The 15036-nt window shown below is 39.9% G+C and overlaps 1 protein-coding gene across 1 annotated transcript in view; it reads right to left on the bottom strand.

The window, feature by feature from the left end:
* NAPG (NSF attachment protein gamma) overlaps nucleotides 1-15036 on the bottom strand; it is a 39790-nt gene that overhangs the window by 21228 nt on the left and 3526 nt on the right. The window contains exons 3-7 of the mRNA XM_088469815.1: nucleotides 14575-14659; nucleotides 13325-13342; nucleotides 12448-12478; nucleotides 4026-4135; nucleotides 3861-3927 (exon numbers count right to left, since the gene is read on the bottom strand). Coding sequence (XP_088325941.1) covers nucleotides 3861-3927; nucleotides 4026-4135; nucleotides 12448-12478; nucleotides 13325-13342; nucleotides 14575-14659 — 311 coding nt within the window. The remainder of the gene's footprint in view (nucleotides 1-3860; nucleotides 3928-4025; nucleotides 4136-12447; nucleotides 12479-13324; nucleotides 13343-14574; nucleotides 14660-15036) is intronic.

Below are 15036 nucleotides of genomic sequence, written 5' to 3'. Positions count from 1 at the left end.
GGGGAGATTATTTCTTAATAATAAACAATCAAAACTGATTACAAGGGGTAAATTTACTAAGAATTGAGTTTGGTCGAGATGACAATCTCGGGTGAGTTTAGGCATGTTTTTCAGCTCGCAAATTTACTAAAGGCAAAGTCGGGTGAGTTACATAGAGGTTTCTCTCATCTCACTCGCAAACTCGAATCTTCTCACCATCGCCCAAACTCTGAAGTACTTTTCACCTAACAGATGCATCTCGCAAATTTACCAAGAATCAAGATGAGAATCTCGGGTGAGATGTCTGCAAACTCTCTGCCAAATTGAAGTTTTAAATACTCACCTCCAGATCTGCGAGTTTGGCTGAAACATACACAAATCATTGTTTAAAACCAGCTCTGGACCCTTTCTACCGGGGGACTGATGCCACAGCCAGGGGAGCCCTTTCAGCCACAGCATAAGCCCTGACCTCACGCAAATTTTTATCCATATATTTAAAACCAGGTCTGGCCCTGCTGCCTGGTGCTGGTTCTTAAAATTACAGGGGAAAAAATGTGTAGGGTTCCACTGTAATTTAAGAACCAGGACAGGCTGACAAGTATGGGGCTGGTTAATCCTTTGGGGGTGTCCTCACGTCTTTTTTTTTTTTTTTTAAATAAACTGTAACCATTTTTTACAGGTCCTAACACACAAGCAGCAAGCACATATTTCACTGATATGTGCAGGCTGCTAGCTATGGAGAAACTTTAAGAGAGAAAACACTGCTATCTCGGGTGAGTAATCTCATCTTCACTTGCAATTCGGGGGATGTATCTCGATTTGCTTCACCATCATAAAACTCACTTTCAGCTAAACTCACTTCTTAGTAAATTTGCAAAAAAAGCCCAACTCACTCGAGTTTTGGCGATGCAAATAGAGTTTAAAAAAAACAACTCGACCAAACTCGATTCTTAGTAAATTTACCCCGAAGACTTTTTTTTTCTTGCGGCCCACACATTCTTAGACCTTGAATATTCGGCCCAGTTGGGATTTTGAGTATGACATGCCTGCTCTAGGGCACAGCGATTCAAAAAAGTTTGGGAACCACTGCTATAGTGTATGTTTTTTTTCCCAATGTTTACAAGTTGCACAGCAGAAAAAAAAAAAAAAAGATCTCTGATTCTGCTTATTGCTATTTATGTAACTACAGTAGCTTCCTAAGTAACCAGCTTTAAGCAAACTATGAATGAAAAATATGCTGTAAGCTTTATCTCACTTGTACTGTATCTCCCACAGAGAGATTAGTCCTCATTGGCCCTTCTGAGATACTTTTATAAATTCATAAGAGACAGTGCTGATAAATTGTTCTAATCTTTCTAGCGTCCGCCATGTACAGTATATGTCTGCATCCCCTCCACAATATCCCCAGATCCAATACACTGCAATTTACATTCAGAGACGCTGAGCACTTCGGGAACATGTGCATGATTCAGAGTTGTACGCTATGCCGATGTTTTTGCAGTTGAACAATTATCGTCCATCTGCGCATGTGTTTGAGTTGCACTGCGCATGCGTCAAGGTACATTACCGTAGCCGCTCTCAGTATTTATTACAGTGCGAATGTCAGGGAGCGTCTAAGGGAGGTAACGAGGAGTGGCAGCAAGGAACGCAGGCATGTTTCGACCGTTTCGGGGGCATCTCACCCTGCGACTGCGAGCCCGTACGCAAGGAATATGGCTTCAGCATCTCAATTCCCACAGCCATTCATAGACTCACTCAGGACTGCAACACTGAAATGATCTGTGGCTGATGCTGCGTCTTTGTACACAGATGCTGCAACATTTTACGCAGTTGTTTCTATTTGCAAAGCTGCAGGTGGGCGTCTCAATACATCTCAGTGGCTGCGACATATTCATAATTTTGCATTGCAGCTGTATACAAAGATACACCAGCGGCAACATTAGCGTACAACACTGAATCAGGCCCATAGTACACAGACAGTGCATGTGCAAATGGTGTACTCTGCTATTATTTCAGGGAATGTTAGCAATGTTCTTTTTCAAATATTAAGTACACAGCTACCTTGCGGACCAAATGACATTTTATAAAACCTAAAGCAGATACCTTTGCTTAGATAGGAACCATATACAATAAAAGTTCGTTCACGTCTATCACAGCTTGCATTATATGTATATGATGTATATGACATTGTAAGAAAGATTTAATTAGAATAGAACAGGTAGTCTAATAAAGAGAACAGTAATTACCAAAGTGTACGGCTCCTGCTTTGGGATACGTGCTCATGACAGGTTTAACATCTGCTAGTGGTGTGTTGTCTTTTTCAACAATCTCTGTCCATGGTCCATCCGGCATTTGTTAAAACTGCAGTGAGTATAGAAACAGTGGTCGTCATAGTTATCTATGATCACTAGTAGGTTGCTCTCACCATTTGGAAGAAAAAGAGCAGAACAATTCACCAATGGCAGATGTTAAGCCTCTTGCTAGTAGCCATGTATGTAGCTATGTGTATTTATATATATTCCCATCTCTGTAACTCTCTCCTACTCATGACTATCCACCAGTTTCCACAGCTTCAAACTTGCCCTAAAAACTCACCTTTCATAAAGCCTACCAGCCCTACTCCTAACACACTACCTTCCGCCCCCACCTTGTATCACTCTCTGTTGTACACCATTCTTCTTTAAATGGATCAAGTAAGCTTCTCTTCCCGTGTTTCATCTTCAATATCCACATCACCAATACACCTATGTCCTGCTCCTCGTCCCTGAGCTTAGCCCCTGGTCTCCATAACTCCTGCATCTCCTATCCTCCTTCAGGAGCTCTGGTCTAGGACACAGCTCATGCTGATCTGCTCACTGTTCTGTCCACTCACTTCTCCTGCTTGTCTCTTCAGGTTATAGGGGGAGATGTATTATAGCAGCACTTATCATGCAGTTATAACACTTCCTGCTTCGCATCTTTCCCGAGGCGAAGCAAGAAGCACTAATGATGAGATGTATTAACATCTCATCAGCCGGAGAAGGGGGAGTGAAAACTCTCCCCTCCAGCGATCCCTGCTAAAGCTCACAGCGCATCAGCCTAGTGCTGATGCTCTCTCTCACACTCCCGGCCGACTCCACTGAGCATGCGCGGGATCTCGCAAGCATCGCGAGATCCCGCATGCAGCCGACAGCCCCCGCAGCAGGGTCAGCACTGTCCCTGCTGTGGGGAAAGGGAATCGCCAAGCTGCAGCTGTCGATATCAATAGCTGCAGCTGGCGGAACGGTCAGGCAAACTAAATGTTCATACAAAGCCCAGCACATTGGCGCTGCTATGTTGTAGATCTATCTATGCACCACTGTCAGTTACCACCCAAACCCCCAATCATACATGGGGGAGAAGCGGTTAATACATCTACCTCGCAGTGAGATGTTCGGCCTTGGACCTCACTGGTCTGATATTCATAGCTGTGTATGTTATTGTATAACGTTCTGTATTATAATATAATGCACTGCGTTGCTATATGCTCCTTGTACTGAGCTGTGGACCATTTGTGGCACCTTTTTAATAAATTATTATAATACTGTAATATGATGCTGCTGAAATAACAATAAGATGAACAATGAGGAAGTTGTTTGTACATAAAGAGTAATTGTTTCTGTAAGTGGGTGTGGATGAAAGGAAGGTGTTATTGGGGTCATAGTGGGGGTAGGGGGTGTTATACAATCCAACAATTACAATAGCTACATATATATATATATATATATATATATATATATCTATTTAACATAATAAATATATTCTTAACAGAGACTATATAATTAGGTCCATGTGCATTTGTTGACCTAGAAGGTTAAGAAGACATATTATGGCCATAATGTAGAGATGGATAATTAACATACCTCAAACACGGATGAGGACTGTTGATATAGCTGGACAGCTTTTTCCAAGTTCACATGTTCTATCAGCCTGAAATGAAACGCTCATTTATTCAGGTAATATACAGAAGGTCATGACAGAAGATGGATTTTTCTTCAATCACACATCCATGCGGCCCATTTACTCACTTCCCAGCTCGCTCCAAGGCCATAGCAGCCGTGTCAGGTGTCCCATTCTCCAGAAACATCATGCTAGCTCGCTCTATCAGCTGGACGGCCTCGGGTAGCTTGTGCATTTCCTTTAATGTGAGGTTATAATACAATGTTTAATGAGTTACAACTTTTAGTCAACAAAAGCAGCCTTCACGTTAGGCCTTTACCTGTCTAAGCAATCTCACGTCTTCTTTATATGAGGTGTACCTAGAACTACAGGCTAAGAATGTATATAATCAGCAGGGGTGACCTTACCCTTTTCTGCATTCTTTATTATAGTTCATATTGTTCAATCCCTCTGCTTGAATGCAAAAATATTTGAAATTTCGGATTTGGTTGCTAACACCTGACTTTCAATATAATGAGATATGGGGATCCCTACTTTTGCACTGGCTATGATGTATTTGGGGGAAGGCATTTCAAAAATTAACAAAAAAAAAAAAAAACACAGGTACTTTCAGGCAGAAACCAATGGACAGCATAGGCCAAGGTGCTAAGTTGGTAACCATATATGGGATAATGCACTCCTTACTGTAAAATATAAAAAGGTATCAGATGTTAACAAGGAGTTCTAAATAAAACTACTAAGCTGGGAAATATTACTGTCATATTTGACAGTAGTTGGTGCATTAATCCTTATTATACCCAAGTAGTAGTTGTATGAAAAAGAAATTAAAACAGTTTAGTGTTTTAATTTAACTGTGTAGATCAGTGGTCGGGGTAACAGGGGTAAATTACCGCACATGGGGTAAAAATGATATTCCTAGGGGTAATGGACGGACAGCCGGGCATGCATATAAATCATTCTATAATATAGAATGATTCATATGCATGCCTGACTGTGCCGCAGGGAGGCTCTAAGCCGGACGCCTGCTGATATGTTATTATCAGCGGGCGCCCGGCTCCTTCCCTGCAGCGCCGTGTTAGCCGAAGGCTGGAGTTCTCTTCTGAACTCCAGCTCCCGCCTCTCTCCATGCGCACTCTCCCATAGTTCCGAGGAGCAGCCAGGCGGACAGGACGGGGGCGGAACTCATGAGTGGGGATTAAGGTGGGTTTTTTTTTGTACAAGCGGCACTACAGGGGCATTATATGGGGGCACTACTACAGGGGCATTATATGGGGGCACTACTACAGGGCCATTATATGGGGGCACTACTACAGGGGCACTATTATAGGATCTCCTTCCTTTCAAATCACGGGGGTAACGTCGGCGTATCTAAATTGATTTTGGGGTAAAAGGTAAAAAATTTCCCTGACCCCTGGTGTAATTATGTTTTGATATACTTCGTTTTTTGATTAAATAAAGCAAGGGAAGCTGTGAGTCTGTCTTGTGAGGTGATTGCTGTATGTAGGAAGACATCTTCAGGGAAGGGAGTATTTCATGTACTATACTAAGTGGATGAAAAGACAATGGGGCCTATTCATCGTCACTTAATTTTTACAAAAGTAGGTTAAAATACACATTTTCACCTGCAAGTGTACAAATTAAGTGTTCGGGCCATTCATCACGAAGGTAAAGCAAGAGAGATCACATATATCTCCTGCTTACCTTCCTCTTGCAGAATGGCCCACTGTCCCCATACACTAGTATGGGGACAGAATTCATCAAGCTCCGAAAATATAATTTTTTTGGAGCTTGATTGCGGTAGCATTCGCTATCTTCAGATGGCCTACCACTACCCGCTCCTTCCCTATGGGAAGGAGTCCCGGGTCGCGAATAGGGAACCTTTCAGATCCCTCCGCCAGACGTCGGGGCTCTTGTGCGCATGTGTGAACTGTAGGTCACTCATGCGCACTGCTCTTGCTGGGGCAACTGATTCTCGAATCAGCTATCTCAGCGCGTCCGCAGCGAGTCAGTGTGTTAATTATCGGGGTCTGTTCGGACCTCGATAATTAACATCTTGAATAGGCCCCAATGTAACAAAACAGAGAGACAACAAGTAATGTGCAAACAAAGTGTATAACCAAGTGGGACAAATATTAAAATGTTGCTCTCTCGGGCGCATTAATGCATGTACAGGTATACTTCAGTCATGGCAGGGAACAGAAAGCAACTTCTATTGGACAGTATAAATAATAAATATAACACCAACACGCATTTGGCAAGTTGCCCATAGAGAACATCACTCAGAGTTGGGCGTAAATGCAAGTTGCAGCATGTTTTAGTCACAACTTGCTCCTTCTTTTAGTGTGCATGCTTGTCTTCCTGATGTGCATCTTTTTATCCTGGCAAACTATACTTGTGTCCTCATACATCATTGCTGCAGTCCAGCCAAACAGACCCTCTCTGTGCACCATGTCTGTGAGACTCTGCAAGAGCCAGGTGTCTTTTTAGAAGAAAATGCATCGTAGTCGCAGTGCAATGTACCAGGAAACTGCACTGATTAATTTGATAAGTGACACTTGCATATCTGTATGTGACTGAGGCTGAATCTGTATACAAAGAGCTATGATACAGCAGCCACGCCTTTTTTCTACGCCAAGTTCTGTTGTGCTAAAGACTGAGGGCAAGATGTACTAAGCTCTGAAAAGTGAAGAGTGATAAACCAACAGCCAATCAGCTGCTGTCATTTTTCAAACACAGCCTGTGGCATGACAGTTGGGAGCAAGCATCTTTTAATGTCTGTAAAGTGAAGTTTTAATAAAAGTGAAATTCCTCTATCATAAAAGCACCTGCAACCCCAAAAACACTTGGCCCTTTCTTAGTGCACAACCAGAACCTTATTTCGCTAGTTTTTGAAGTTGTCACCCGACTGCTTTTTTGACCCCAAAATGAAAGTACTTTTTTGGGGTGTTCTTCAGTTTTCTCCTGGGATTTTTTGACGCAGTTGTCCTTTGGGGGGCTGTCCCAAAGGTTCTGAGTGGTTTCCTCAGCTTTGCACCCCAAAATAAAGTTTTTACTGCTATTCAGAGGCAAATCTTTTTCACCTATTACATTGCATTGACTTTCGCGTACGTGAAAAGCAGGTGGAATTGAATACGGAGATAAGTTTCCGATAGGCGAAAATATGCAATCGGCGATACTTTTTCGCGGATCTCGGCTTTTCGCGTCTAATTGAATACGGCTATAAGTCGGTCAGATATACAGTATAAGTGTCACATATCAAATTAATCAGAGTGTCGTTGGCGTGTATGCACAATGTACAGAAAACGCTGCTCCCTTGCACGGGCGAGATATTTGAGCTTGCCATAGTAATGAAAATTTATATTTGATGACAGAGGTTGTCAAGGATACGACTATCTTTCACAGCTGTTTTAATAGGTAATTGCTACTCAAGTAGAGTCATTGTTGATTTTTTCACTACTACTGTAATTTATATAGTCGATGGCTGTTATAAAAGATTGTACAGAGAGCCTGTACATGTACAATGCAAGAAGGGTCAAGATTCTAACAAAAATGCAGAGGAGTGAGTCTCTTTGCCAGATGCTACTCATAGATTGTAGCTGCAGGGTTTCATCTTCATGTTTTGGATTGGTGTAGCAATTGCTTTACTTCTCTAGCTTGCTTATTTTATTTTGAACACAAGTAGAGAAGAACTTAAAGTGTAATGAACGATTATATTTGAACAACAAATTATTTTTGCATATTCCCTTAATGAAAATCGTTCAGTTGGTCAGTCTGACTGAACTACAAACGTGACCGCGCATGAACGATAATCGTTCATCGTTTTAACTCAGAAAGTGAATGAATTCTTCAACGATTAAACGATATCGATAATCATTCAAAAAATCGTTGTGTGTGTATGCATCTTTAGATTTAAAAGATGTAACAGTAACGACCATAAGCACTTCACATCTTTATAGGACTTTTAAGAGATCTCCCCCTAAAAAAATAATTAAAACATGGCAAGTTTATATGCAAGAAGACGCTGAATGCTTCCAACTCTGGGATAAAACAGGGTACAGTATCTACAACAACAAACAGGTAACTGAAGAATAAGTGCTGTAAGGCAAAGCAACAAATCACACTTCTTTCATTTTTGTAAATTAGATTTGAATATGACAAAGAAATATGGTCAGATTTTTACAATCAGAATTTTTCATGTTATCAGTGGAACACTGTTCATAAATGTGATATATTGCTGGACACGTTGATTCATGCAGTCTGACAGACAAGAATAACATGAGAGCATGTACAGTATGTAGATTGGAGTTTACAGTTTACCAATGTGCGTGTATTGTAGTAATGTATTTTTGTGCTGTCATAACTGACCATTACTATCTTTCTTTCATTTGATCATTTTATTGGGGATTTGCACAATTTTTCCAATAAGAAACAAACATTACAAACCCCAAAATAGTGGTTTGAAATGGTAAAAGTATATGTGTGCGTGCCCTCACTGGTGCATGCACAAACAGAACAAAGGTGCAGCGCTCAACATAAAATATTTGAATGTGGATATATTGGTGTCTAGCATCGGCAAAGTGCCAAGCTACCGGGTGTTCACTGGTTACATTTTACATCCGGTAGCTCTGCACTTTTCCGAAGATAGACACAATTTATCCACATTAAAATATTGTATGATAGATCACGTCCCCCCATTACCAGGGGGGGATGATATATCGGGATCCCGTTAAGAGGTGAGGCCTTCTGGATCCATAAATCAGAGACAATAAATCCAAAAGGTTTAAATGAATTGTTAGCATTAGTCTGCTTAGTTGCACAATGTTCCTTTCATTATATTCCTTTTGTTTGATTTGTTATTTGAGAAACCCATTAGGTTATGAATATTTAGCTCTACATATATTCCAGTTGAGGTATATGATCAGATTGTAGGTCTGTTTTACTGTCTATAGCTACTACCCTAATTACTTTGTTTTGATAAGCATTTAGATATTTGTATTAATCCTACAGAATTTTTGCATTTAGCTGTACCATGTGTTCTGTTGTTATGGTGATCGGGTAAACAATACTGAATCACGGCGGGGCGACTGGACATGATGACGTCATTGGATCTGCGGTGCCGGACAGGTGCTGGGTCCCGTTTCCGGCTCAAGATTTCTTGCACACATACATATACACACTATATTATATATTTATTAGGGATGTGCAGGGTCGGATAGGTTCGTGTTTGCACGCAGAGTCCAGATTTTTCCCTCAAAAAAAACGGAACTCAGAAAGAGGCAAAACATCATCTTGCATGGACAAACATCATCATTCCTGGACAAAGCAAACTCTAACCTATCCGAGCCTGCACACATCCCTAATATATATATATATATATATATATATATATATATATATATATATATATATATATAAATATATATATATATTATAGAGCAAAGCAAAGGCACTCGTTCTAGGCACCTTGTCCCAAAACAGGGACAAAGCTGGATCACAGGACATTTCCACAGAATGTAGGTGCACAACACTTGACATTGGGGAAGCACAGATCACAAGTCACTCCTTATTTAACCAACTTAGCAGAGCTGAAATGGAACTTACAAGTGGAGGTGTTGCCCATTGCAATCAATCAGATTCTACTTATCATTTATCTAGCACCTTCTAGAAGATAATAGCTAGAATCTGATTGTTGCTATGGGCACTCCACTTCCAAAAACCCACACTCTAGTAGATACACCCCTTGAGGTTCATTAGAGAGCGTGTTCAAATTACATTCTCAGTGAATCGTAGTGAAGGAGGCAAATCACCTTTACATAGACAGCCCAGGAAGTGAGAGTAGCACAAAGAAATTGACTGGAAGCCAAAACTGCACCAGTATTTTAGGAGCTCATCTAAATAACTGCACTCTTTGTATGTTTCTCATTTGAAGATATTGAAAGTATATATTAAGAGGAAGCTCCAGCTCCTTCTGCAGTTGTTAAAAAAGTGAAGGGTTATCATTATGGTATAGCTGACCCAGAGAGGCTAGACAGAAGACAGTCAATGTTTATATAAGCAAGAATAAATATTGGGGCCTGATTGAATACAACGCAGAATAATTTTAACCAGGTTAACACGTCACATGTAGAGGAAATTTTGTCCACAAATGAACTCTGCACTGCAAAAAGTCTATTGTAAGGCTGAACATTCAACTGCATATAGTCCAAAACACAAGATGAAATTCAGATCCCCAGGAGATCTCATGAAACCTGAACAGCACGTCAGGGACTTAATTGTTAACGCAAAACCCGCTGATACAGGGGACAAGCTTATCGTGTCTACAACACCAGGGCAAGGAGTCAGCTATATCATTGATGATCCCTCTAGCGACAAGGAAGAAGTAAGGTAACTGCACCCACTTAAAAAATATCAGGAGATATTGTCATTCAACAGAATCAAACTCCTTAGCGGTATCCATGGAGACTACTACAATACTTTCATCCAAACCAAAATAAAGCTGAAGAATGGTGTAGATACACCTCAGATTAATACTGCTAAATTTCCTTAGCATAGGGTTATTTTAGAAATAGTCTAATTGCAAGGATTTTAAGCAAGATCTTAACATTGGTATCCAATAAAGATATGGGCCGATATGCGTCCAGGTAAAGCAAGCCTTCAACGGCTTTGGCATGACTCAGACAGACCCGGAAGCTCATTAAGAGCTGTATAAGTGTCCGGAATTTTAGCAACATACAACTCCCTATGTTTTCATATAATTCTACTGAAATCCCACCCATCTTTGGGAGGCCATTAATATCTTTAATACATTTAATAAAATTGAAAATAATAATGTAACATTACTGGGTTTTCAGAAGTTGTCCTATATGGGCCTCAATGTGCAATCATCTGACCATACTAGCTGGGTCCCATCAAAGCTGCTAAAAGCAAGCACCAAAAGTCCAATCTCTATCAATTTGGTCTCCTACACTAGGGTGCACATGTTTGGAATCATTAAGATATTTCCTGGTTTTTGAAAGAATTAAAAAAAAAAAAATCTTTTTATATCAAGGTACATATACCATTAAATTGATTAAAAAAAAAAGTATATAGTAAAGACATGAGTAATATTGCAAATTACTATTACTGATTGAAAAGGACTGATTTATAATATATAATTCACATGTGACTACAAAACCCCATTTTCAGCAGCCATTACTCCAGTGTCCCAATAGCAAACTAACACCCCTTTCAGACCGACGACTCGGTTTTATCAACCTGTGAATTTCCCGGGCTCAGTGCCAAACCCTAGTACAGAGCAGGGTTCGTGGACCCGGTCGTTTGCCATCACACATAACAACCCAGGTCGATGTTCATGTGCAAGAATGTAGCTTTTTGCACTGTGTGAAAGGAGTATCACTTTGCTCATCCTTAAGTTATAATGTTAAAATGTTAATTGGTTATTAGAGAAAACCTTGTAGTGTGTTAGCAAAACCATTAAACTGTTCAATAAAGCAAACAAATTGTCTTACCTTGGGTTGCAAGCTATAGTTATTACACTGGCATTTCAAGTTCAATTGCAAATTTTACAAATGACGATACCTAAACGGAAATAAAGGCTGTTCGATTGGGGTTTATTTACACACCTGGTTTTGCACTTCATAGTATTGCCTTTTTAAATTCTGTTGGCAAAAGGCTGATCATCATCATCTGCTTTGAAAAGCTGCTATTTAGAAAATGTGTCAGATTGCCAAGACAAGAAAGATCTCATACAATGGTGTCCACTATTGTCTTGAGAAAATGTGCAAACTGGAACTAACTAGGTTAGAAAAAGAAGCAGAAGGTCCAGGTGCAGTCTGCAATATGGGAGACAGGCACCTTACACATCCTGATAAAGGATTCCTTATATAGCAGATACCAAATACCAGTGTCCTCTGCTACAGTATAAAAATGAATCCGTGATGTTACTCCATGAGTTGCAAAGAAAAAAAAATATTTGAAACTAGCAAATAGAAAAAAAAAAAAAAAAGATAAAATGTCCAAGATATTATTATGGACAGATGAGTCTAAGTTTGAGATGAGTAGCTCAAAGAGGAGAAGAATTGCTAGATGTAGAGCAAATGAAAGTATGGAGGAGTCTTCTGTAGTGGTAGAGGAAATGCAATGGCCTGTTTTGGTGCTGGTAAGGTTCACACAGAGTGCAAAATAAAGAACCAAAAATATTACTACTCTATTTTACAACATCATGCTATCCCCTGTGGTCAGCATTTGATTAGTGTACATATCAGCACGCAGTAGGACAGCGATCCTAAGCTAATTTAATGGTACCTTGATTAAAAAAATATATATATTATAGTTGGAAAGGACTACTTTCCAAAACCAGTAAGTGTCTTAGTGATTCCAAACTATTACATGCTAGTGCACATGTGGCCTAATTGAACACTGAAGATCAGCCCACATGTAGGTGGCACCACATTTGCCGAGACAAGTCGTTTTAATGCTACAAAGGAAGTCTAACTATGAATTCATTTAAAATATACTTAATACACTGCACCGAATGCCAAATAATGTTACCTTTAACATCATTCCTGCTTGTTCATAGGCTCTGTAAAGAGTAAATATCATGTTAAAATGCAATCACTTCAATACCAAAATTAATCAAACATATAAATGTGCCTTTACATTACACCTACCTGTATGTAAAAACATTAATGTACATAGCAAGTACAGGGCGTAAGTGTTAAATGAGAAAAATCTAAAATACAACAAAACAAGGGCTCACATAGATTGAATATTGCCAAGAACAGTTTGGGACGAGTATACATGGCTCAACAGATTACATTTCCTGTCTGAGAAAGTTTTAAGATTTATGTGCTAAATAAAATTAGAATCCATTAACAGCTCAGTTTGGTATTAAATAATTTTTGCCCTGGCCTTTATGTCTGGCTGACTGAAAATACTCTGCAGGGTATTAACATGCAACCCTCCAGCTGCTGTGGAACTACACATCCAAATATGTACCTAAGGAGTGTTTCGGCCCAACTCAGGAAAAATGGATCCCACCTTAGGCGAAGATGAAGGTGGGTTTACCCTGAGCAGCTTTATGCTTTTGAAAATCATGGAGACACCTGCAATATTGCTCAAAAGGATCAGGTAGTTAAAAGCTTCTTTTCTCTTGAGGAAGGCCCATAAAATAAAATCATGGACTGTGTTTTTGCACTGGGTAAGCGAATGTTTGGACCTTGGCCTCCCAAAAGTAGAAAAAAATATTTATCTTAAAAATATTAATACAAGTTTGATTTAAAGACACTCTTGCCGCCAATTAAATTTTTATCGGATGCTGCTTTTCAGGTATGGTCCCCAAAAATTAGAAATAAAATATGCTCCACATGATAAGTATTACATAGTAGGATGCTAATATAATATAGATCTATACACATACTGTACTTACTTGGCAGCATGGAAAAGACTGGATGAAGTATTTGGTTAAGGTTTTGAAACATGAAATATTTGAAGTTATGAAACACTTCTCCCTTAACAAGAACAATTCAGCTGCAGTAGGTTAAACAACATTATGAATTGTTTTGGGCGCTGCGATAAATGATGGGCACCCAATGTAACAATTCAACTGTTTTGAGCGCCCATTAATTATCGTGCTTGTCACGCCCAATTAGACAGGGCTTAGCCGCGTATAGCGGGTAAACCTGTCTAAAGTCTTGGTTGAGGAGCCCTAACCACTGTTTGGGTGCCTAAACCACGGGCATTTCACACATTTCTGCTCGCCTCCTCAGGAGAGGGCAAGCAGAAATGCCAGCGCCTTTTCGCGCTCGAACAGAGCAGCAACTGAATTTCTTCGGGCACTGCCAGCCGCTGGCTCAGGCAATTGGATATCCCCCAAAAGTTAAAATAAAACACAATCGTTGTAAAAATATTGGAACTTAGGGCCACTAAAAGTAACATGACAGCGTGCTTGCTCTGTGCTGCAAACAAGTCTCCGTTTAGTTAAATGAGAGGCTTGTTTTTCATTGAGGGGCCTATTTTCAATGCCTCAAATCATGCAGAAACAGCTTTTTTTTTTTTTTTTTTTTAGAACAAATGTGTTTAGCAAAGTAACGTTGAATACTGCAGACCCCTTGTTCTCAACAGGGACTGACAGCTGCAAAGCTTGTTTTGGAGCTTGTCTGCGAGTGACAATGCTATATGGGGATAGCATCAGCATGTCTATAAGGCTTGCCATGTCATCCCTTTAATTCGGGACACATATGAATTACACAGATTTTGTGGCTGTCTGACTTCAAGTCTCCATTTCACCTGGTTTTAATCAGCCACAGAACCAGTGAAATTCAAATGTGTCCCAAATTAAAGGGATGATATGGCAAGCATAACTATAAGTAAAAGGCAGCCTGGACTGTTCACATGTACAATACAGACACCAGGTCAGTACACAGAAGAAGTTCATTCTTTCGTCTTGGCAAAAGAACGGTCAATGGGATACAGTCATTGCCAGAACAGCCTCTTCATGGAGGTGCTGTCCCATGCATGACATAGCTGCGATGACTGATGATACTTTACGGACATTTCTGCAACGACCCCCAAGAATGTTCCAATCTCACTTGTGAAGCTGAATTTGCACTCTTTTTTTCCATGAAAACTGAAGAAATAAAAATGATTGTCACCAAATAAATGTTACAAAAAGGATACGCTTTGTTGTTTTCATAGGATTCAGCCTCCTTTAGATAAGCTTCTTTAGCCTGATCATACTGCTTAGCATTTTTAAAAGCAACAGCTGCAAAAATCCAAATACATCATTAGTCTGAAGTTTCTTCAGAAGAAACATCTAACATCTAACTGTTCTACCACTGACATTCATTACTGACTGTTTGTAAAGTTATAATTATTGCCCTATTACCAAATTATACCGGCGCAACCCATATATTTTCAATGCTACAAGGTTTGATTCTCCCATGTAAAAGGTAAACAAGTTCCAGAGCTGAGTTTTGGCACACAGACACTAATGGGATTTCACATGTTGTATGGTATAAAGTATTAGGAAGAAACACAATATTCAATATCATAGCAGACATTGCCCCTGCGCCTGTAATTGTTATGCTGTCTGCTCTTCACATGGATTTAAATCATATATTCAAGATATAACACACTGAT

This window comes from Taudactylus pleione, unplaced genomic scaffold, assembly GCF_031769625.1.
Source record: "Taudactylus pleione unplaced genomic scaffold, aTauple2 ptg000093l, whole genome shotgun sequence".
Taxonomy (NCBI): Eukaryota; Metazoa; Chordata; class Amphibia; order Anura; family Myobatrachidae; genus Taudactylus; species Taudactylus pleione.
This window is presented reverse-complemented; position numbering and strand designations above follow the sequence as displayed.